The sequence below is a fragment of the Microtus pennsylvanicus genome, chromosome 14 (genome assembly GCF_037038515.1).
Source record: "Microtus pennsylvanicus isolate mMicPen1 chromosome 14, mMicPen1.hap1, whole genome shotgun sequence".
In the NCBI taxonomy this organism is placed as follows: Eukaryota; Metazoa; Chordata; class Mammalia; order Rodentia; family Cricetidae; genus Microtus; species Microtus pennsylvanicus.
In genome coordinates, this window is record NC_134592.1 from 2,197,791 (window position 1) to 2,219,806 (window position 22,016).

The window sequence follows — 22,016 nt, forward strand, 5'->3', positions numbered from 1 at the left end:
AACACTCACCTGAAGACATAATTCCCATATCCAGTAGGAGCTGCCAGACCCCAATGGCCATAGATCTACACTGGACGAAAGGGCAGTGTTCTAGAAGCCAGTCGACCAGCTCTGACCCCACACAGCTTCTCCTGGACCAAAACAAAGCCATAAGCAATGAGAAATTCACAGCACACAGTAAAATCTTGAAACATACTTGATTGAACAAATGAAGAAATAAAATTAGCGGCTCTTTATGTAAAGGGACTTCAGATTGGTGATGAGGAACTTTCACTCAGACATTTTGGGACTTTTTGCCTGCTCCCTTTGGTAACAAAAGGATTCCATAAAGGTTCGACAAAACTGGACCAGACTGCAGCCTAGAGTTTTGTTCAATGTTCTTTAAAGATTAGACTCTAACACTTGTTTCAAAGAACAGAAAACTTGACTGTTAACCATTTTAATGTAAGCAAAGCAACCCCATTAAGGAGCCTAGATCATAAACACAGGAAGCCAAATGTGTGTGCTGGATTCCACTAACCACACACAGTCATCTCTGTAATTAGATTTGAAACATACACCAAATCCCACAGTCGATTACAAGCAGTATCATCAAGTCAACTTTTCCATTTGTGTGGGCCTCTGAGGAAAAAAAAAGAAAAAGAAAACTTTTTGAAATACAGGTTTTCATTTGCAGAGGAATCTAATTTATACTTTTTCTCAAGCACAAAGGTCGCTAGAGTGCTGTAAGAAAGAGAGAGCAGGAGAAGGAGGGAGGGAGGGAATGCCTCATACACTGTGGACCCTTATTCTGCAGACACTGCGGAGGGGTGAGAATGTAGTGTTGTGTTGGCTCACTCTTGTGACTGACACAGTATGAGCATCCATAGCAAGACTTGCTATGAAGAGCCGCACTTGTGCTGAGCACTGGCTTCAGGGATCCAGCTTTTGTTAAAGCATGTTGATTTCTGGTCAAGTGTCATTACTTAAAAGATGCTCCAAGGCAATGAAGACAATTCCAAACACGCTCAGTGGCAGGTTACCATTAAAACGATAGAAAGATAAGAATTCAGATATGTGGAGTCTTTTAAATGAGGACACAGGTGGCAAGAAAACAGGCAATTAGACCAAACAGTCAATATTAACACTAACTCTACAGGAAGGAATCGAAGTGTTAATTAACTAATTACTCAGGGCTTCTTTCAATTAGCCAGCATCTTTTCGCCTTTGAAAGCACTTTCGTTCGTGGGTTAAATACTATGTTATCTTTTTATTTTACATTTTCAAAACACGGAGGCTCATCAGCCTTCTCTGAGTGTCTGCTTGGCACACAGAAGCCCACAATACAGCATTTGCTCAACAAACGAGACCTCCACATTGTAGCAGGTGGCTGGCTAGACGGTAGCTGTGCCTATTTGAACACAGGCGGCCATGAGGAGGTCTTTTCAACAACACTGCTCAGCAGTTCCAGGGAGGATGGGCAAGGGTGCTGTCGACTGTGGATTCTCATACATCAAAGCCAAATGGAAACTGAGAAACCCACTCCTATCAGACCCCTTAGGTGCTGTTACTGACCACAAAGCCCAGACTCCTTAGCTTCCCTTTCTCATTATGAAGGGTTCACCCTGTTTGAGGCATAGGCATGGCACAAATATGCTAAAACACAGAATTGCCCTGACAACCTTAATGGAAAACTGGGTACCACTCACCAACAAGCTACTGTTTCAATTCCATGTGGTCCCTTTCTGCCCCTCCCTAAATCTCACCATTATATTTTAAATTTCTCCTACCATCCATCTGGCCATGAAAAATATTAGAGACAAGGAGAAAGTCTGCCCTTAAAATCTTTAATTCCTAGTCTTCTGACTTGTTGACCAGGTCTACAACAATCCAGTTCAAAGCCTCAGTCTACAGAGCAGAGGGGAGCAGAAAGGATGAAAACTGAAACCGCTGGAGCAGAGCGATGGGAATGCTGCCAGCGGCTCTCAGCCACCCTGCATTTTCAGCCTGGCACTCCATCTGCCATAGCGTGTGGTGGGGCTGCCGCTTGGAGGTGATGCGCCACAGAACCACGTGACCCTGTATACAGCTGAATTTTACCCTTTCTTTCATTATGGTTTGCAATCAGTCTGTGGTAACACAGATACTAAACTTTAAAGCATAAATAAGGTGGTGGTATTTAGTGATTCATCTACATAAAAGGAAATAGGGGCTCAGAAACAAACACGCTTTTTCTATAGTACAAACTGCATAGAATCTTTCCAAAGCTTTTGCTGTTCTCATATGGCATATGGGAACACAGGACCTCAGTTGATGATCAGACACATGTAAATGACCCATTCCAGGCAGCCATATTAGTATTTTATCTTTAATCAGTCCTTAGACTATAACAGAAAAGTAGCTCTTTCCCCATTACAACAAAACACATACTTTCTCCCTGCTGGGCTCCTGTAAAATCCTAAAGATGTTATAAATTGGACGTTCATTTTTCCATTGCCCTGATTAGGGTACATCTCCATTTTCAATCAATGCCCACAGAGATCACAAACAAATTAAAACAACACAAAAACCTTTAGAAACATAGACATTAGCAAAGTCTTCTGTAACTGGCACGAACTATTTGAGCTTGCTTACAACTCGACATGAAGACTTACAAATACAATGCTAGCATTAAAGAGTCAGGTGTGACTATACATGATGTCATGTACTTTTGCTTTTAATTTTAATTTGAGTGTGGTTGGATGTGGAGGCTTGAATGAGAACTGTGAACATTGAAGGGGAGGTGGGGCGTGCTGTTTGGAAAGCGAAGGAAATATTAGAAGGTGAAGCCTTGCTGGAGGAAAAACACTGCTTAGAGCAGGCATTGAGAGTTCCCAGTCCAGCCTCACTTTCAGTTCATTCTCTCTGCTTAACGCCTGTGTTGAAGATGTGATCTCTCAGCTTCCTGCCTCACTCGGCTGCTGTTCCCCAGCCCGTCCTCTGGCCATCATGGCCTCCTTCTTGTAATACCTGAGTACTGACCTATTCTGTTTTTTTAATGTCATCTCTTCTTTAAGCTGGCCATTGCACCATGAGACTGAGCGTGCGACAGCTGTGCTTAGGTACTCACGCTTCCCACAACACTGGGTTCCTCACTACTCTGTCAGAGAACAGGGAGGTTGATGGGGCCCCACACTTTCCTGGGGATGTATAATCCGCTAAAGGCTGTTAAGGAGAGGAGAGTCATTTCCTTCAGTATGGTGAGGCACTCCTGGAAACAGTCCTAATAAAGTCCTTGCCCCCACCTCCTTCAAAAAAGACATGACAGTAGAGAAGAGGCTAGTGGGAAACAGGAAGGGACAAGGGTGCAAGCTGGGTCAGGACAGCAGCAAGAGGTGAATATGAGTGAAATTCATTGTGTACAAATATGAATTCCATTATTATGCATAATTGACATATGCTAACAAAACATTAAGATATTTTATTTGCAGAAACTGGTTACTGTTAAGAGGGAATGAGGAAACTTTCTGGAATGTAAATATCCTCTGTATCTTAATAATGGTTACACAGATCATGATTGTATAGGTGTATAGCAAATAAAAATTTATTAAGCCTTATACTTAAGATCTGTGCATTTTCTGTGTATAATTGTACCTCACACAGGAGTCTTTTTACTCCAAATACTTGAGTTTCACTATGCCCAGGATTTGTGTCATGGTAAAATGTTTCCAATGGAACCACTTGTTCCTGTGGCCAATGAAAACAACAGGGATAATAAAATTATTTTTTTATAAGCTAAATTTCTATAACTTAAAGAAACACACTTTATTGTGAGAATATGTTCTCCTTCTTGTAATACCTGAGTACTGACGTATTCTGGTGTTTTTTTTTTTTTTAATGTCATCTCTTTAAGACTACTGACAATGTAAGTTGTAGATTTTGCTTTTGGTTTTATTTTTATAATTTTCTTTTGGTATTGTTAAGTATTAGTTCATCTTCATGTAGCAAATAAAAAGGTAATAGTATACTCTTTTACTATTCCACAAGAGTGAAACACATTTCCAAACTTTCCACCTGACCTCACCGAAGGTCCAGCCATTTATTAAGACTAGCCATGAACCTATCCTGCCCTTACTGTTTACAGTGCTATCCCTATTCACTGGCCTAGAAGACAAATTGCCTCTTCCCACTCCACACTGCAGTGTGGAATGTCACTCATTCTCACCTGGAGGGTTTGAACAGCTCTCTCTCTGCCTATGAGCAGTGTTTCCAATGTGGAGGGACTTAGGTTTCCTTGAAGTACTCAGTGTAGAATCAAAAAAGAGACAACCCTTGTAGTTAGGAATTTTATATCCTTGCAGCCCCAGAAACCTTACCACAGCCATAAGCAAACACCCTTCGGATGCTCAGCAGCCAGAGCACTTCTGTCCCTCCAGCTGCGGATACCCAGACAGCCTGACACTCTATGCTCAGAGCTACAATTAGGCTGATGGATTTGCTCCCCTCAAGGGGAGCTTCTGACAAGGTGTTAAGAAATGGTGTTACCTGTAAAATCCCTTGAGGTTCACTCTGTCCTTTACCAGGTCAGCTGCTTGAAGAATAATAATATTTCTTAATGCTTTTCCTGCACAAGAAGAATTCTCTCCATAAATCTAAGCAGAAAAGAAAAATAATCTTGTAAATGTAGAACAATAACGTGACAGCCTGTGAGCTCCCAATGCATATAAAGAATCACGACCAATTCCCTAAGCTTCAGATACATTTTAGCCTAGGAAGCTATATAGGCCAATAATTACCTTATTTCATTTTAGCTGCTGGTCCATTTAAGCTATTAAACTATAACAGCTATTTTCCAAATGTAAAGGACTTAACTATAATCATAAGCAATGTTCTCTTAAAAGACGAAGTTTTCAGAGTGGAATTTCCACATTGTGAACATAATGTTTCAGTCACTGCAGCACAGTGGGGTCATCTGATCTGTATAGATTAATCACAACCAAATTGTTTAATCTACTGACTTGGCCCATTGATAATCCATGCATATAAAAGCCCTTGGAAGATACTTCCCCGCTTAGCAAACAACCAAAAGCAAGATGCAATGCCAGGGCACGCTACTTTGCCCTGAAGCTCCACTCAACGCCAGAGTTCACAGCTGACTCCAAATGTTCTGGTGTGATCTGCAGTGCTTCTGTTTTATCTTTCAGAAAGAGATATCACTGAACTTCTCTCCTTAATCTTCCCATTCCTCCCTCTGAGTCCCTGGTCCTTGGAGAGAAAGGGAGGTGCCTCTTGGAGAGCTCTCGGCCCTGTTTTCAAAAGCACCTCCTTTCCTCTGTTGTACTTTCTTCTTTAGCACAAGGCTGTATTTCAGAAGCCGAGGAGGCAAAGTGCGATGGGCTAACTTCATGAAGTAAATAAATGTACACTGCTCTATGCTCACAGCTTCCTGTTTGCTCCCCTCTGCCTGTTGTGACATTTATTTATCTCTATATTAATTTTATGGCTATGAGTATTTTTTCCTGCATGTATTTTTGTTTGTATGTGTGCTGTACATGTGTGTGCCCAATGCTCTGAAAGTCAGAAGGTATTCGATCTCCTGGAACTGGAGTTATAGATGGTCGTGAGTCACCATATGGATGCTGGGGATCGAACCTGCGTTTTTTGGAAGAACAGCTAGTGCTCTTAATTGTTGAGCCATCTCTTCAGTCCTATTAGATTTTTGTCAAACTCCTTTGTCTGGCTGTGCTAGTTTTGAGCATGGGTTTTGTAAAGCAAGGTAAGTGCTCTATAACCTCAGGCCCTCTTAGTAACTCTTTCTTAATTACAAATAAATTGATAATATATTGGTTCTGACTTGCTAGAAAGTAATATGTCATCACTTGAATACAATCTGATGAGAAGAGGGCCAGAAATGATTCCCTGCGAGCATGTTTTAAAAATCAGATCTTGAACAAGCTACATGGTAGAGAGTTACTGAGGCAGAGGCATGAGTCAGCGGATGCTTAAGCAGTCCTGACATCTACAAGGTTCACTCAGTGAGTCATCCGCCAGGCATTTAATGAGTAGCTGACAAGCACTCGCTCTGCTCCAGGTGCATGACACAGGGAAGAGGAAGAGAGAAAAGGTCTCGCCTCAGTCCTCTGTGAGCACAGAAGGGGCAATGCCCTTAGAGGTAGCTCCACACACATCTCCTCTTACTAAAGTCCTCTGTGCAATGTACTTATAAACTCTTGTGTTTCCGTCCACACAAAAACTACAGGATGCATGTGTACTCTACCACCTTGACGGCTTACTGCAGAGCAGGTGGAAAATAGCTGTGTCTTACGTCACAAGCATCCTGAATCCTGACAATGATCAGGGAATCTAATCTTCAAGGTCTCCCTGGCGGGGAGGATGGTGTGATGAGTACATTATCCCTGCAAAACTCCGGGATGTCAGGCAGCTGTAACCCAAAGTTCTCCACTAGCATCTGTGAAACACCATTATAAACACAGAGACGAAAAGAAAAGGCAGTTTCATACCTGGGAAGAAGTATGTTCAAGGTATGGGTTGGAAATTCTTCTTGAAAGAGTCTATTTTAAAAGAAAAAGGAGGGAAATTAGACTCAAACAGATACCTTGAATAAAAAAAAAAAAAGCAAAGCACATGCAAGTGTCAGGCCTAGTGTCTATAAAAGATTAGTTTAATAAACCTCAAGTCACAGGTCACCTTCACTCCAGTCAGGCAGGACATTCCACTCGAAGGGCTCCTGCCTCCAAGAGTGCAGCCTGCAGCAGTAAGGCAGGAAGCTGTGCCTACAGTCACAGCTGGGACTGGGATTCCATTGCTCTTGCACCACCCCCATTCAGCCCTCTTTCACTTCTACCTCAGAGGCTGCTTCAGCCTCTCAATAGGTCTTTCTGTCCTTCAGTTCCGCTCCCCCCACACCCACCCAGCAAACACATCTCCAAAGTCATCCTCCCTCTTAAAGTGAGTCACCGGTATCTGAGAGGGGTCAACTCAAGGCCCTCAGCCCCACAGTCTTCATGTGTTATCTCTCTTCAATCCCACAGGGACTTTCTCACTAAGATATAGGTGCCCCTGGGACACGGAGAGGATATTGTAGATTATATTCAGAATAGGTTTACATACGTGAGACTGATGAAAATAAAGAATTTAGAGGATCTAAGTGTCGGACACCAGAGAGACAGATCACTTGCTAAAGTCCTTGCCTTGCAAGCGTATGGACCTGAGTTTGATCCCATAACCCATTTAAAGAAAGAAATGGGCATGGTGGCATACATTTGTGAGCCCAGAACTAAGACAGGGAAGACAGGTGGATTCTTGAGATTCAGTGGCCAGCCAACTTAGGTGTACTTGGCAAGCTGCAGACCAGTGAGAGACCATGTCTCAAAAATCAAAGCGATTAACATCTAAGAATGATCCCAAAAGCTGTCTTCTGGCCTCCACATACAATCATACATGTGTCCGCACATGGGCACACAAAAGTATACACACCCACAAAAATATGCACACATGTATGTTAGAGAAATCTGCTGCTTACATCCCTACCTAGTCATAGCATTTTCTATTCAAATCCATTGTCTTCCATGATGGACCCACAGGACCTTGGAATCCAGGTTTCCACTCCTCCCACACAATTCTAATCCAGCCTGACTCTGCTTAGCTTCTAAGACCAGGTAAGATCCTATGTGTTTAGCAGGATAAGGCCATTGACTGGATAGTTCTCTCTTCAGCAAAGTTCCACCAATGGGAGCGGGGGATGAAACTCTTCAGAGATCTTTGTTTGGTGTCATTTACCCTGCAGAACTTGTGCACCCCGCATTGTGGTACATACAGAATCTGTGCGAGTACCCTATGGTGCTTCGATCACATGGCACCAAGCATACAATGTTACATAAAGACGTTTGTGTTTCCATTCATTTACTTAGCTCTTTATATATCACATATCAACTAAGGGTTTGCTGAATGTTTGAATCGTGGGAGCTAATTTTCCCCACCTAACAATCTAGCCAGCAGCTCAGTCACCCACAGATGCTTCAGCACAATGGAGACTCATTATCGCGTCCCACTGCGGTTCAGGAAGAACAGAGAAACTAACATTTACTAAGCTCCCAACCCGTGTTTAAGGGCTCTTTACACCTGGGCACTCAGATTTGATGCTTATGAGAGCCCAATGTTTAGCCTGCCACCTCCACTCCGTAGAACAATGTGCTACACTTACCAACACCCCGCTAGTCATCACTTTGTGCTATGTGAACCTTCTACCAAATTTCAACCTAAAAAGGAAATGCCTGTTCTGAGACTTTCCCACTCTCGATAGCTCCCACACAAATTATCCTCGGGTCAAACAAATGAAAGTATTGACTCTTTATCCAGAAAGGCTAAAGGATGCTCTGCTAAAGATTTGCAAGAAATTTTTGTAAGTCAGCCCATTTTCGATGCCCACCATTCTGGCCTTGCCCATGCACACTCCCATCGAACCCTCGGCAGACCTGGCATCGGAGCCCACACAGCACTGAATGATTTAAAGCTTACATAGACATCAGATTTCCCCATGGTAATGAGTTGTCATGAAAAGTTATTTTTTTATCCAGACCAAGGAAAGTTTTTGGGAAAAAACAATTGTGACAGAACAAAACTGACAATCTTCATGTATTCATCAAATTGTTTCAATCAGTTCAAAGAACAAGTTTTTCACATGAGCTAGTCCAAGAAAAAGCCTTCCTTAAGGAAAAAAAAACTGGGCAGGAATATTTTCACAAAGAAACAAACCACTTGCCTTTCTCTCCACTGCCATCCTAAACCAGGCAGCTCTCAGGGTGACAGTCACAGGATCCGGCTAAACAGAAGCACCTCCCCCCAGAGCCCTTTCTAAAGACAGGTAAGGAGAGTAGGTGAAGTGATGGGGCTCCTGTGCTGGAAAGATAAGGTGTTAGATAAGCTTCTAGTCCCTGGGGAATGACAGGCAGCATAATAAGGTTTGTCTCTCACAGAACACAATCCTATTGATGCCCAGGGGAACCATGTGTCACTAACACCAGGGACAGCAGCCCTCAGAGCAGGAAGCCACAGAGCTCTTTGTGGATCTCAGTGAAGTACTGACCCATTAAACTTCAAATAACTTTCTAACTGCTCTTGTAGAGACTACTTCCTGTTAGGGTTCCATGCTGACCAAAGTATCAAGTTACAAAGACAAGGTAAGAAGAACATGGGGTTCCCTCATCACCTCAGGGTTAAGAAGTACAGGAGAGGCCTGCTTCTTCGTTGAATGTGGGGACCACCATACAGGTAAGTTCCAGAGGACTGCTCTCCAGCCTTGACAAGATCTGCCCCTAATCCTTGGCTTAGCTGTTTTTACCCCACCTTTTAACACCCTGGTCTCACTTCTTCACTCGGCACATACGCTTCATCTTTTGAAGCTTATGACTGGTCCCTTCTATTTATTTCACACTAATGAAGCACTTACTTTGTTGCTTGAGACATTGTGAAAGCTTCTAAAAACAAACACAAGAACAAAAATACTCCCTGATTTCTACAACTCCTTTACCAGAAGATACTCTTAATCCTAAAATTTTTCAGAAAAAAAAACCCAAAAAACAAACAACAACAACAAACCAGTTCTAGCATTTTGGCTTAATTTAAGGAAGCTTTTAAGAAAAATTTTAAATACTGACCAAGATGGAATTTGGTCAGGACCATCACCAGGGAACTTTCCAGGTGAACGGCCTTGGGCCTTGAGACATATGTTGGTGGGGCTTATACAAACAAAGACCCATAGGGGTAAGCACACTTACCCATGATGCTTTGTTGTTAGTTTCCCAGAGCTCCAATCCCAGGATCCCAGGAAGTTACCTGGTCTTTGGGTAGGTGGGGCTTACAGGTTAATTTCGGGTTTAGCAACACAAGCTATAAGCTTTAAACCCTTGAATTCTCTCTTCTTGCTCCTGATTTTCTCATCAGCTTGCTCTATAACCTCAGAGGGCTACTCTACTGATGCCCAATGTTTTGCTGTGGTTGGGCTGGGTGGGGATTATGACAGGGCAGCCTCAAACTCATGATTTGCCTCCCAAGTGCTGGGATTATAAAAGAGTACCACCCAAGTGTCCTCTCTTTAAATGGCTTTCAACCATTATTATCTCATAAATAAAATGAACAGAAAAGGTTATGGTTCCTTTTCCTGCTCATTTCCAACTGCCAGGAATTACTCATTATGGGTGCACTGATTCGGAAAGGCATAAACATCCCACAGACAGCCTAACAACATGAATGAAAATGGACTTTAGTTCAAAATCTTTTCCACCTTTTTAATTTATTTTAAAGATTGGTTGATTGATTTTATGCATATGAGTATTCTATATGCAAGTAATGCCAGAAGAAGGCATCAGATCCTGCTATAGATGGTTGTCAGCCACCCTGTGGTTGCTGGGAATTGAACTCGGGGCCTCTGGAAAAGTAGGCAGGGCTCTTAACTGCTTAGTCATGTCTCTAGGTCCTCTCTTTTATTTTAATGAATAACAGAAAATAGTTCTTTAAATGAACCCAGAGAAATTTAATATTTTAAACATGGATTAGAGACCTGCAGTCCTTTATTTTACACTAATGAATCATCAAGAAGAGGAGTGATGTCCTAACTCAAAAAAACAATTGATCAGCAGCCATGTTACTGCCTTTTGGGTGGGTGCCCATGAAAGTGAAGCTACAACTGTCCAGGAGCCAACCTGGGAGTCACTTGCATTGTGTGTGTTGTTATTAGTACACACCTGGAAGTCTGGACACGGAGTCTTACTAAACTAGAGTGATGGAGGAAGGTCATTGGTTAAAAATTAAAGAAACTGCTTGGCCCTGATAGATAGAAAATTAGGTAGGCGGAGTAAACAGAACAGAATGCTAGGAGGAAGAGAAAGTGAGCTCAGAAGCCATGCTTCCCTCTCTCGGGCAGATGCAATGAAGCAAGCCACCAGGTCAGACGTGCTGAATCTTTCCCGGTAAGCGCACCTAGTGGTGCTACACAGAATATTAGAAATGGGTTAGATCAATATGTAAGAGCTAGCCAATAAAAAGCTGGAACTAATGGGCCAAGAAATGTTTAAAAGAATACAGTTTGTGTGTTGTTATTTCGGGGCATAAGCTAGCTGGCGGCCAGGAGCTGGGTGGCAGGAACGCAGCCCGCAGCTCCCCCAACACCAGAGACATGGGGTTCATGTTTCATCAGCTCTTAAAGGAGATGTCTCAACACTACCCTTAGATTCCATTTAGGTTGCCAAGGAAAGAGATTCCATAAGAAGAAACACTGAATCCCTTCAATCACACAGATTGCCCTATCACTAAAATGAACCCACAAGGAGACCCAGACTGACTGGTGACGTGGCCACTGTCCCAGTCCCCATTTGGAGTGAACAAACAGACTATGAAGGTGGACTCATAGGATAAACACACTGAACATCACAACGTAGGAATCCAGAAAGCTTCATAATTAACTAGTGGTCACATAAGAAGTCATAAACTAAAACAATAAAGGCTGTCACTTTCTGGCAACGTCTAAGACTGTGGATTCTTCTTTATGGGCATGAACAGAATCCCACTATTCATATGTTTTAGAACGACATAGTCACGGAAAGTTCAATGTAATGAAAATAGGTGACAGACACAAGCTGCTGCCGTGGGCAGAGAGTAACTGTTCCTTCCGTGAGTTCTGGCTGCAGCTAGGCTCACACTATCTTGTGGGCCTCCTAGGCACACACTCATAACAACAGCCAGTCACCCACACACAGGGCACTTGTAAAAAAATCTACTAAACAGTGCCATGGCATCTAAGCCTACGATGTGCTCAAAATTCTGTTTACCACTGACCGACAGTGTGAAGAGAGAAGGAAGGCTTACTTTGCTCAGTAAGCAAAGTCTTTGCCACATAAAGACTGAAATGAAGAACTAATTCGAAGTTGTTCACACACACACACACACACACACACACACACACACACTTTTTGCAAAGTAATGAAAAGGGCTTGGAGCTGGCTCAGTTGGTAACATGCTTGCCATACATGAGGATATGAGTTGAGCTCCAGCACCCAAGTAAACAAACTGGGCATGTGAGGCATGCCTGTCATCCCAGGCCTCAAGAAACAAGCAGATTCTGGAATGGCTGGTGAGCTAGTGTAGGCTAATGAGAGGTTTCCACTCTAAGCAGATTCTGGGCTGGCTGGTGACCAGCCTAGCCTACTCATAGGCTTCCACTCTAAGCAGATTCTGAGCTGGCTGGTGAGCTAGTGTAGGCTAATGAGAGGTTTCCACTCTCAATTAAAGACCTTGTCTCATGGACGGTAGGCGGTTCCTGAAGGACACTCACGTTCATCTCCGGCCTCCGGTGTGCACTATGACAACATGCAGCATGCACATGCATATGTGACCAAATGAACACATACTCCAAAGAAAGAACAGAAAGCAGAGACTCTTGAGCACCCCCTTGGCCTTAAGCATCTCTTCATAACTGCATCCCCTTATTCCTGTTTGTACAGGTAAGAGGCTCGATTGTCAGAGAAATGAAGTCCCAGAGAAATGAAACGAGAGCCACAGCAGAGACCAACTCAACAGCATGCCACATGTCACTAAGTGCCAGTGTTTTACATACACCAAATGACAATCTCTGAAACTCTGAACTACGTATGGATGACAAAACTAAACTACAAAGAAGTTAAAACCCAAGTCTACCTTTCGTTGCTACTCCATGAATGCACAGTTTAACACAGAACATCGTGATTTAAACCATGTGGCAAAGGCCTAGGCTGAGTGACTTTTCCAAAGATGTGACAAAGCTGTACCTACATCAGACAAGGCACAAAAGGCACAGCGAAGGAATGGTTCCACCTAAGTCCATCTTTGGAGTTGCTTACGGTACGTGGGCAGCTTACTAGCAGCTACACACCTGAGGCTCCTCCCACTACGATAACAACTGCTATCCGTACTCAGGGAATGCAGTAAGAAGTCACCCAAGGAGCTGAGCAATGTGGCTGAGAGGTCTTCGCCTGGCGTGCAGGTCCTGGGGTCACTCTCAGTCTGGGAGAGGGCTTACAAATAATCCCTGCTAGATCCAGCAGGTCCCAAGCCTGGATAGCATAGAAGTCCCTGGGAAAAACACCATGGTCCCACGCTGAGCATACTAAATTCAAATCTCAAGGAGTAGGGTCTGAATCGTTTCCCCTCTCCCTGCAACCCCCAGTTAGTTTTAATGTATGGCAAGGTTTGAATAGAACGGTAAAAACTCAATGACTTGGTGCTAGGGAGACAGCTCAATGGTTTGGAGCACTTGCTATTACCCCAGAAAATCCTGGCTCAGTTCCCAGCACCCACATTAGATTTCACAGCACCCGTAACTCCAGCTCCGGGACCCTGATCTGCTCTTCTGGACTCCAGCAACTGCAATCACATGTACACATTGCCACAGACACAATTTAGAATAAAGAAATATAAATGAGTAAGTGACATCATGACTATTTGAAACTTTTCTACAAACATCACCTCATCACACACCTTGATGAAGGAAGGGGGAGCTGTCAACAGCACTGAGATCTGAACAGAATTCACAATGGCTAGTGAATGGAAACGCCTGCTCACACAGTATGCGCTTTCTGTAAACCCCACACTGGACATAGCCCACCTAGGCAGTCTTCCCATGTCTGCAGAGAGCACAAAGCCCATGCACCTTCAGAAAGCATAAACATGTTTTGACCTCCCATTACTAGAGGGCTCCATACGAGTACAAACATGTTTGCCTACTTAAACACTAAAGCTGAAAAGTCAAGTGAGTTCTGATAGGAATTACAAGCATTCATAACCTTGCCTGCTTGAGGTACTCAGGGAAAACTACAACAGATACAACAGAAACAAACCATAAAACTTCAGCAACTTAAATTTATTCAGTCCTTGAGAAAAGTATCTTTATTTTTGGCTGTGTTTACAAACAAGACAATAGTTTTCCCCCACCGGAGTGTGCATCCCTAGTTAATGTGATCACAGAAAATCCAAAATGTAGAGACCAAATACCCAGGAGTTATGGGGAAATCAGGACGCTTCCCCCTCGTCACTGAATCGTCCACTTACTAACAGGAGCCGGTTAGTCACACCTGGACACCAAGGCCGACCCTTCCTATGGCAGCCAGCACAGAACAGCTCACGAAACAGCTCAATGCAGAACCCTCAACAGCAAAATAAATCATGGAAGGGCTGAATAATAACATAACCTGGAGTCCACAGGGTATCAGTAAGTAATTCAAAAGGGAGTGGGTATGGGTAGAAAGGACACGCCTTCCTCGCACAACAATTCCAATTACTAAGTGTAACCCAAAGAATAAAATGGAAATAATGCTGAAGCAAACACCACAGTAGCAGAGGCTGCTGACAATGCTGTGAGTGGAGGCTAAAATGTGGAAACCGTGGACTAAGACACAGGATCCTTGCCACTGTGTCCACAAATCTCCACACAAGACAAGAAGCTCGCAGGAAAACAGTCACTGCTTAAAAAAAAAAAATCACAAGTCACGTGACAAAAATAATCACAGATCAGGTGATTATTGGTGATACATGGACTGAGAACACTGGAGAAGAGTTAATAAAAAAACCGCCCAAGCTGGCCTTAAACTCGCCACCGTCTCCTCAGCGCTCCAAGTGCTGGGACTGCAGTTGTGCCTGATGAAAAGGACTGAACACAGAAAAGCAGTAGGAAACCTAGGGGAACACAATGGTGTTTCAAAGCTATGCCGGAATGACTCACACGATTCATGTTACAACACATTCATGCATGCTTACATCTCCTTTCAGACTTCCCTTTAGCGCTTCCAAAGCTCTTCGAACTTCAGACACTCATTTGCATTTTAGCTTCCTCTTACCACACAAACCAGGAAGACATGGTCTACCACGTGTTATACTTCCAGACGCTTCCAGTGCCCTAAGACGCATAGCCCGTGTTTAACTTTTACTACGTGTTTGTAAAGTGGAAACGCCTACCTTTCTAATCCTCCCTTAGCTTTGCTGTTTTCAGCTCCGTCCTCTGCCCTGCACTTTCTCTTGAGAGGCAACCATGCATGGTGCTTAGACAAGTTACCTTCCTTACCGCACTGGGTCTACTCTTCTAAGTGAGTAGTATAAAATCTACTTATAAGGCTGTTATAAAGAGTAAATCAAAATAGTGATTTCAAAATTTCATTATGTACTAGACAGTGTAATGGCATATCCCTGGGCCCCTACACAGTTTTGTGTTTGGTGGGTTTAGGGTAGACCCTGGAAATCTGAATTTTAATGAGTTCTCATAGGGGGATGATGCTGGAGGAGGTCAGGAGCCTGCACCCTGAGGACCACAGATTCTAAATCACATAAACGGCACGTAGAACAGCGCCTGGCTGATGACTGCTCTACGCACCATTACTGCACAGCACTGGGCACAGCAAACTCCCACAGGGTGCAGAACTGTGTACCAACACGCTAGCTTACAAACTTCTCAAGGGACAGAACCTCATCTTTCCACCCACATCCCGGGCACGGCAGATGAGGAAGCATCCTTCTCTCACCATCCCCACAACTTCTCTTCGAGCACCATGCCATGCTCACCCATCAGAGTCAGTCCTAGTAATTCTACCCAGGAGTCCGGGAGAACTGACACAGACTCACCCGGTGGTGCTGTGTGGCTGGAATCAGGGCGTCCCCTGGATGGGTCCGAATGTCTGTGTGCTGTTGCCACATGGACTCTAAGGACAGCTGATTCTTACACAAACAATAGTCTCACCTGATATTCACCTGAGAAAAAGCCTGCCATCTACTTACTCCAAAGTTTCCTTTCCACTTATGCCTAGGTCTCGTCCTCGGTGCTCACCACGTCTTTTAATTGCTATTTTATTTTAGAATTCAAGAGAATCAGTCAGGCGTGGTGGTAGACATCTGTAATCCCAGCATGTAGAAGGCTGAGGCAGGAGAAATCATTAGTTCAAGACATGCCTGGGAAGTATAGAGAGAGTCTGTCTCAAATAATATTTTATATACACACAAACACATATATCAGAGAGATCAAATATAAAGTTAGAAGTCTTCCGTGTGTTCTATTATGGCTTCATGTGTAGACACTCAGTGTCACAAAACCTTTTTCTGGCTTCCCGAAGTCACTAAAGAACACTGTTTCTACCAACTGCAGGCAATCCTAGTTTCAAACCAAGCAGCACTGTTCACAGAGCCTATCACAGTTAACCTCCCCGTCGGCTCCTTAAGGCTGACTACGAGGAGCAGGACTCCCCTCTCTTTGGCCCTGGCACTGACAAACGTGTGAGTGAGCTTGCCTTTTGCAGCCTCTGGTTAGCTAGCACGCAGTTCTGCAATCTTGTAAAACTTTCTTCGGGGTCACACAGCCCCCCAATCCTCTTGTACATGTCTTTCCTTGAAATGCTCACTTTACAGCCACATCAGCCCTTTCACTTCCTTCTACTTTCCTAAGGATGGATCAGAATGCTATCCACATCCCCTGCTGCATGTCCTTGTCATGGCTCCAGGTATGGCACCTGCTGCTTCTCTTCATCTACTAAGATCAGATTCTACAGTCACTTTCTGTGATGATTCCTTCTTAGTCTGGATCACACTGCGTTGACTCTAATGGCTTTCTTGCCCTGAGTAGACATGCTTCTCAGCTTACAATGAAGCTATGTCCCAGTAAGCCCATTGTAAATCAGAAGTGCATCCAACTGACTGCTGCTGGCCCTCCGACACTGTAGTACTGCTGTCCTACGTGGCTGTAAGGGTGACTGGGGGTTGTTGTTGACCAGTCTTAAGAAAGTACTATACCTCACATAAAGCTAACCTGGCAAATGATCCAAACTCCACTTTCAAAGTATGAAACCTGCTCCATGAGTAATGGCTTTGTGCCCAATACAAGTGGAACTATAGCTGATAAGGGTCCATCTACACATCCTTTCCCTTCCCAACTCTTTGATACTAGTTTATATCTTCCATTTCCACCAAGCCATGCCCTCGAAGTGCCTAGATAGTTATTATTTTCTCTAGCAAATTACTCTCTGCTCATTTTTTCTCAGACAGGGTTGAACTATCTATCCATGGCTGGCTAGCTGGCTAGTCTTGAACTCACTATATAGTCCAGGCTAGTCTTCAACTTGAGATATGGTCTCAGTGCTGTGGTTACAGGCATGAGTCACTGCACCAGGTTTATCATAATCTTTAGTCAGCTTGTGTCTGCTCCTGGGACCTTCTACTGCAACACAAGCAAACACACCCAGCATCCGTCCAGCCAGAAACAGACTATGTAACCTGCGGGCCACAACAGCACATTCGGACGTTTTTGGAATTCAAAGGGATCCCTAGTACTCTGGATTCCCCTGGAAATCCCCCTTCAGGAGAAATGTGACAAGCACCGGTACCTGCCACTCTTCTTCCTTCATTAGGAACCTTCCAATGGACTCCCGGAATGCAAGAGAACCCATATCCCCTTCCTCCAGCCATCTCTACCCATCTCCAACGACAGTCATCAGCTGACTCCTTCCATGTTAAGGCCTGGGGACGAGCAGCACCAGCGTCACAGTGTTTCGGTGCCATACTGGTGCTTCATCTCCACGGGGCCACACACACCCATTTCAAGGATGGAGGGAACCAGGGCCTAGGGGACTCATAGCAAAGTTTGGGAAGGCCACTCCATACAACCTAGATACTAACCTCACTTACAGCAACAAGCATTTCTAATTCAAACCTTCCCGACACCGACAAAGGTCCCTCTAGCAAAGATTACATGGGCAAAATCAAGATGAAGATGTTGCTTACTTGAGTCTCCTTAAAAATAAAACCTGCAGGGCGGGCATAGTGGCTCACACCTTTAATCCCATAACTTAGGAGGCAGAGGCAGATGAATATCTTTAATTTGAGGCCAGCCTGGTCTACAGAGTGAGTCCAGGGCAGCCAGCATTGTTACACAGAGAAACCCTATCTCGAAAACCAAATAAGAAAAGAAAGAAAAAATAAGCTTATTGAAGGCATTGGAGAATTCCTACAGTTATTAAACCTGTTTAATCCAACATTCCCAAATGTATCTACTTATCATTTGCCGTCTCTGGACACATGTGCTAATGGGAGGCAGCTAATTTAAAAGCTGTCCAGATGTTATTAGATTCACAACTGTGAAATCCTCTTTCCCTCAAGCCAACCCTTGTAGCCTGCTCACCCAGTGACTTGTCAGCAGCACACAAATCAGGCTCAGATGGGAGCTCGCCTCCTACATCTTGGTCGGGGAGCTAAACCACACAGGTGCCTAAAACAGAGCACCCAACATACAGTCAACAGGAGCAACAAGGGAGCAGCAAGACCAATTCAGCTCCTTGAGCTGAAACAACCGCAGGTGCCTTCGACTTCCTGCACACACTTCTCCTCCTCTCCCCTTCCCCCAATATCTAATGGAAAGCCACATTCCTATACACACACACACACACACACACACACACACACACACACACACACACACCCTGGCTGTGATCCAAAAGCAACTGTGTTTGTGTTTGCCCTTCTCTGAGAGAACACTGCAGCAAGAGACACCTCACAAAGGGCTGTTTTGAAGGTTCTAAGTTTTCACTTGCAAGTAAACGACACGCTGGGCATCTGCAGCTGGACTCCTGTGTATTTGGATGAAATCAGGGAAAGAAGCTTCATTCCTTCTCTAACTCTATTCAGGTCAGCTAGAGACATGACAACCCGCACTATTCAAAGGAAGCCTCTCTCAAACAAGCTAACGACAACAGAAGATATGAAGTTAACGTCCTACAGGCAAAAGCAGAGGACAGGGACTCAGCCACTAGACCTGTCCTACATGGGAGCATTTGGTGAAGCTGGAAGGATGGGGTAATGCAGCTCAACTGTAACTGGGGTTGGGGCACCTGACAGCAGCCTGGGCAACACTGACCCTGGTGGAGAATAAAAACAGAAAGGAATATAGAAAATGCTAATGGAATCTTTGTGAGAGACTACTTGGTAGATTTTTGTTTCTTTCCAACTTCCAAATTTCTTTTATTAAAGAAATTATTCAAGAATAAAAATCTGGTCAGGAGAGATGGCTCAGTGGCAAGGAGTACAAACTGCTCTTCCAGAGGTCCTGAGTTCAATTTTCAGCACCCACATCTGTAATTAGATCTAATGCCCTCTTCTGGCATGCAGGCATTCATGCAGATACGGCACTCACATATATAAAATAAGTAAATCTTAAAAGAAAAAAGAAGAAAAATCTACTAAATAAAACAAACTCTCCAGGGGCCATAAGCTTGCTATTGCTCTTGCTGAAGATCTGAGCTCAGATCCTAGCACCAACTTCAGGCAGCTCACACTATGACACATATCCAGTACCAGGGTATCTAGTGCCCTGTGTCCTCCCCTGGCATCTGACATGCATAGTGTACATAAACTCATGTAGGCACACACACATAACAACTCACACTATGACACATATAGAGTACCAGGGTATCTAGTGCCCTGCGTTCTCCCCTGGCATCTGACATGCATAGTGTACATAAACTCATGCAGGCAAACACACATAACAACTCACACTATGACACACATCCAGTACCAGGGTATCCAATGCCCTGTGTCCTCCCCTGGCATCTGCACATGCATAGTGTACATAAACTCATGCAGGCAAACACACATAACAACTCACACTATGACACATATAGAGTACCAGGGTATCTAGTGCCCTGTGTTCTCCCCTGGCGCTCTTGCTGAAAATCTGAGCTCAGATCCTAGCACCAACTTCAGGCAGCTCACACTATGACACATATCCAGTACCAGGGTATCCAGTGCCCTGTGTCCTCCCCTGGCATCTGACATGCATAGTGTACATAAACTCATGCAGGCACACACACATAACAACTCACACTATGACACATATCGAGTACCAGGGTATCTAGTGCCCTGCGTTCTCCCCTGGCATCTGACATGCATAGTGTACATAAACTCATGCAGACACACACACATAACAATAATTTTTAAAAAGACAAAATCTTCATTTCACCATTCTGCCACCTCCAGCCCTATGAAGGAAAGTTCATAAATTAAGACAGTAATATTTAAATATTTACACAAAACGAGCATGTGTCCAGTTAGAAGGAAATCCAAACTTAAGGTCTCTGAGGTGTGCAGGGATGGGGAGAACAGGGAGATCCTTGGGTGAGACCTATGAAAGTAAGACAAGGCTGAAGACATTTCTAGGAAGTTCTATTTATGCACTGTCCTTCCTGCTCTGTGATGCCTGCCCCATGACCCTGCCTGCCCTAAGCAGACATAAGCATGGCTGAGACCAAGCAACCGCGGAAGAAGCCAGCCAGAGAGGAAAGAGACAAGAGGAACCTGGAGGAGACGTTCAAACCACAGTGTAGGAAGACACAAAGCAACCTTCCCCTTCCAAGTGGCCAGCCGTGAGTAAAGGGCACAACTGGGTTCTGCCAGAGTTCCTATTCCAGTAACCCCAGTTCCCGGAAGGTCTGCTCTGTGGCCAATCTGCTGAAACACCCAGTTACTCTCCCCTGTCACGGCTCTGTAACAGTCACACAATTCAGGAAGCAAATACTGCAAAGCTAAATAGTTCCAGCGATGGACTTTGTTGGCACAGGGTCCAGTTCTGCGTCAGCTCCTAAGTGAAGGGTATGAGAGGCACACAGCACACGTGATGGGACAGCATAAAGTCAGCGTCATGTCCAGGGGCTCAACCTTCCAGCTCCCTGGCTGCTACACTCACTACTCACTCCTGGAAGTGCAAAGCACGATTTTGAACTGATGTGTAGAGCAATGGGTTCTTTTTATTTAATTTACACGTTTTTTTTTTTAATTTTGAGATGTATTTTATGTGTATGAGTTTCTAGTGCCCACGGAGGTCAGAGAGGATGTCAGATTTCCTTGAACTGGAATTACAGATGATTGTAAACCGCCATGTAGTTGCTAGGAATCGAACCCTGGTCCACTGTAGGAACAAGTGCTTTCAACCATTGAGCCATCTCTCCAGCCCCTTAAAAAATGTTCATACAATACGTTTTTATCAGGAAGATTTTGTTTTCTTATATATTTGGTGGTAAACCTAGCCTTTATTGACTGAGCCATCTCTCTAGGCCTGGATCCTGTTTCCTACAATCTTTTTACTAGGGAATTAAGATCATTAATATTGAGAGTTATTGTTGAACACTTTATTAATTCCTGTTATTTTGCTGTGTTGTGTGTTTCCCCTTCTTATCATTAAATGTTATTTATTGTTTCCTCTTGGGTATAGTTAGTTGTCTCATTAGGCTGAAGCCTTCCTTCTAAAGATGCCTCTGTAGAGCCGGACTGGAGAATAGAAACTGGTTAAACTAGGTTCATTTGAATCATCAGCAAGAACTTAAGTGTCTTCCCTACCTCAGAGCCCTGTGTGTGTCCACCACACCCCTTTCTGAGTTCTAAATGTCAACTCTCCGTTTGATATAAGAAAGTGCAGTGTTCTGGTCTGAGCATATAGACAGGGAAATTAGTAAGTAGCCTTAGGCAGGGAAAGCAGCTGTAAACAACCTCGAAATATATGTACTGTGGACAACTTCTCCATACAAACCTGTCACATCTCTTTAAAAAATTATCCATTTGTTTGTTTATCTATCTAAAGTGTGTGGTGCTTTGCCTGCAGGCTGCTGCACCACTTACGTGGCTGGTGCCAGAGAGGCACTGGATGCCTGGGACTGACCATTATAAGTTGCCCCTGGGTGCTGGAAATCAAACCACCTGGGTGTTCTGCAAGAGGACAAGTGCTCTGGACCTCTGAGCCACCCCTCCAGCTTCTAAAGCATTCTTTAAGTTAGACTGGAAATTGCTTCAGAACTCATGGCTGGGGTATAAAGCTGAACAGTTTAACTTTTCTTCTTTATCTTCTCAGAAGTCCACAGCTCACCAGCATCCGAGATATGTGGAAGCTTGTTTCTGCACCCTCTTCAGTTTGGTATTATGTGAGTTCCTTGAAATAAAAATAGTTACAGGAAGTACTGAGTTAATCAAGAACTTTCAAGGAGGAAGAA

The 22,016-nt window shown here is 44.0% G+C and overlaps 1 protein-coding gene across 1 annotated transcript in view; it reads right to left on the reverse strand.

Moving 5' to 3' along the window:
* Rapgef5 (Rap guanine nucleotide exchange factor 5) overlaps positions 1–22,016 on the reverse strand; it is a 231,505-nt gene that overhangs the window by 185,201 nt on the left and 24,288 nt on the right. Inside the window, exons 2-4 of the mRNA XM_075948631.1 lie at positions 6,480–6,530; positions 4,504–4,610; positions 10–131 (exon numbers count right to left, since the gene is read on the reverse strand). Coding sequence (XP_075804746.1) covers positions 10–131; positions 4,504–4,610; positions 6,480–6,530 — 280 coding nt within the window. The remainder of the gene's footprint in view (positions 1–9; positions 132–4,503; positions 4,611–6,479; positions 6,531–22,016) is intronic.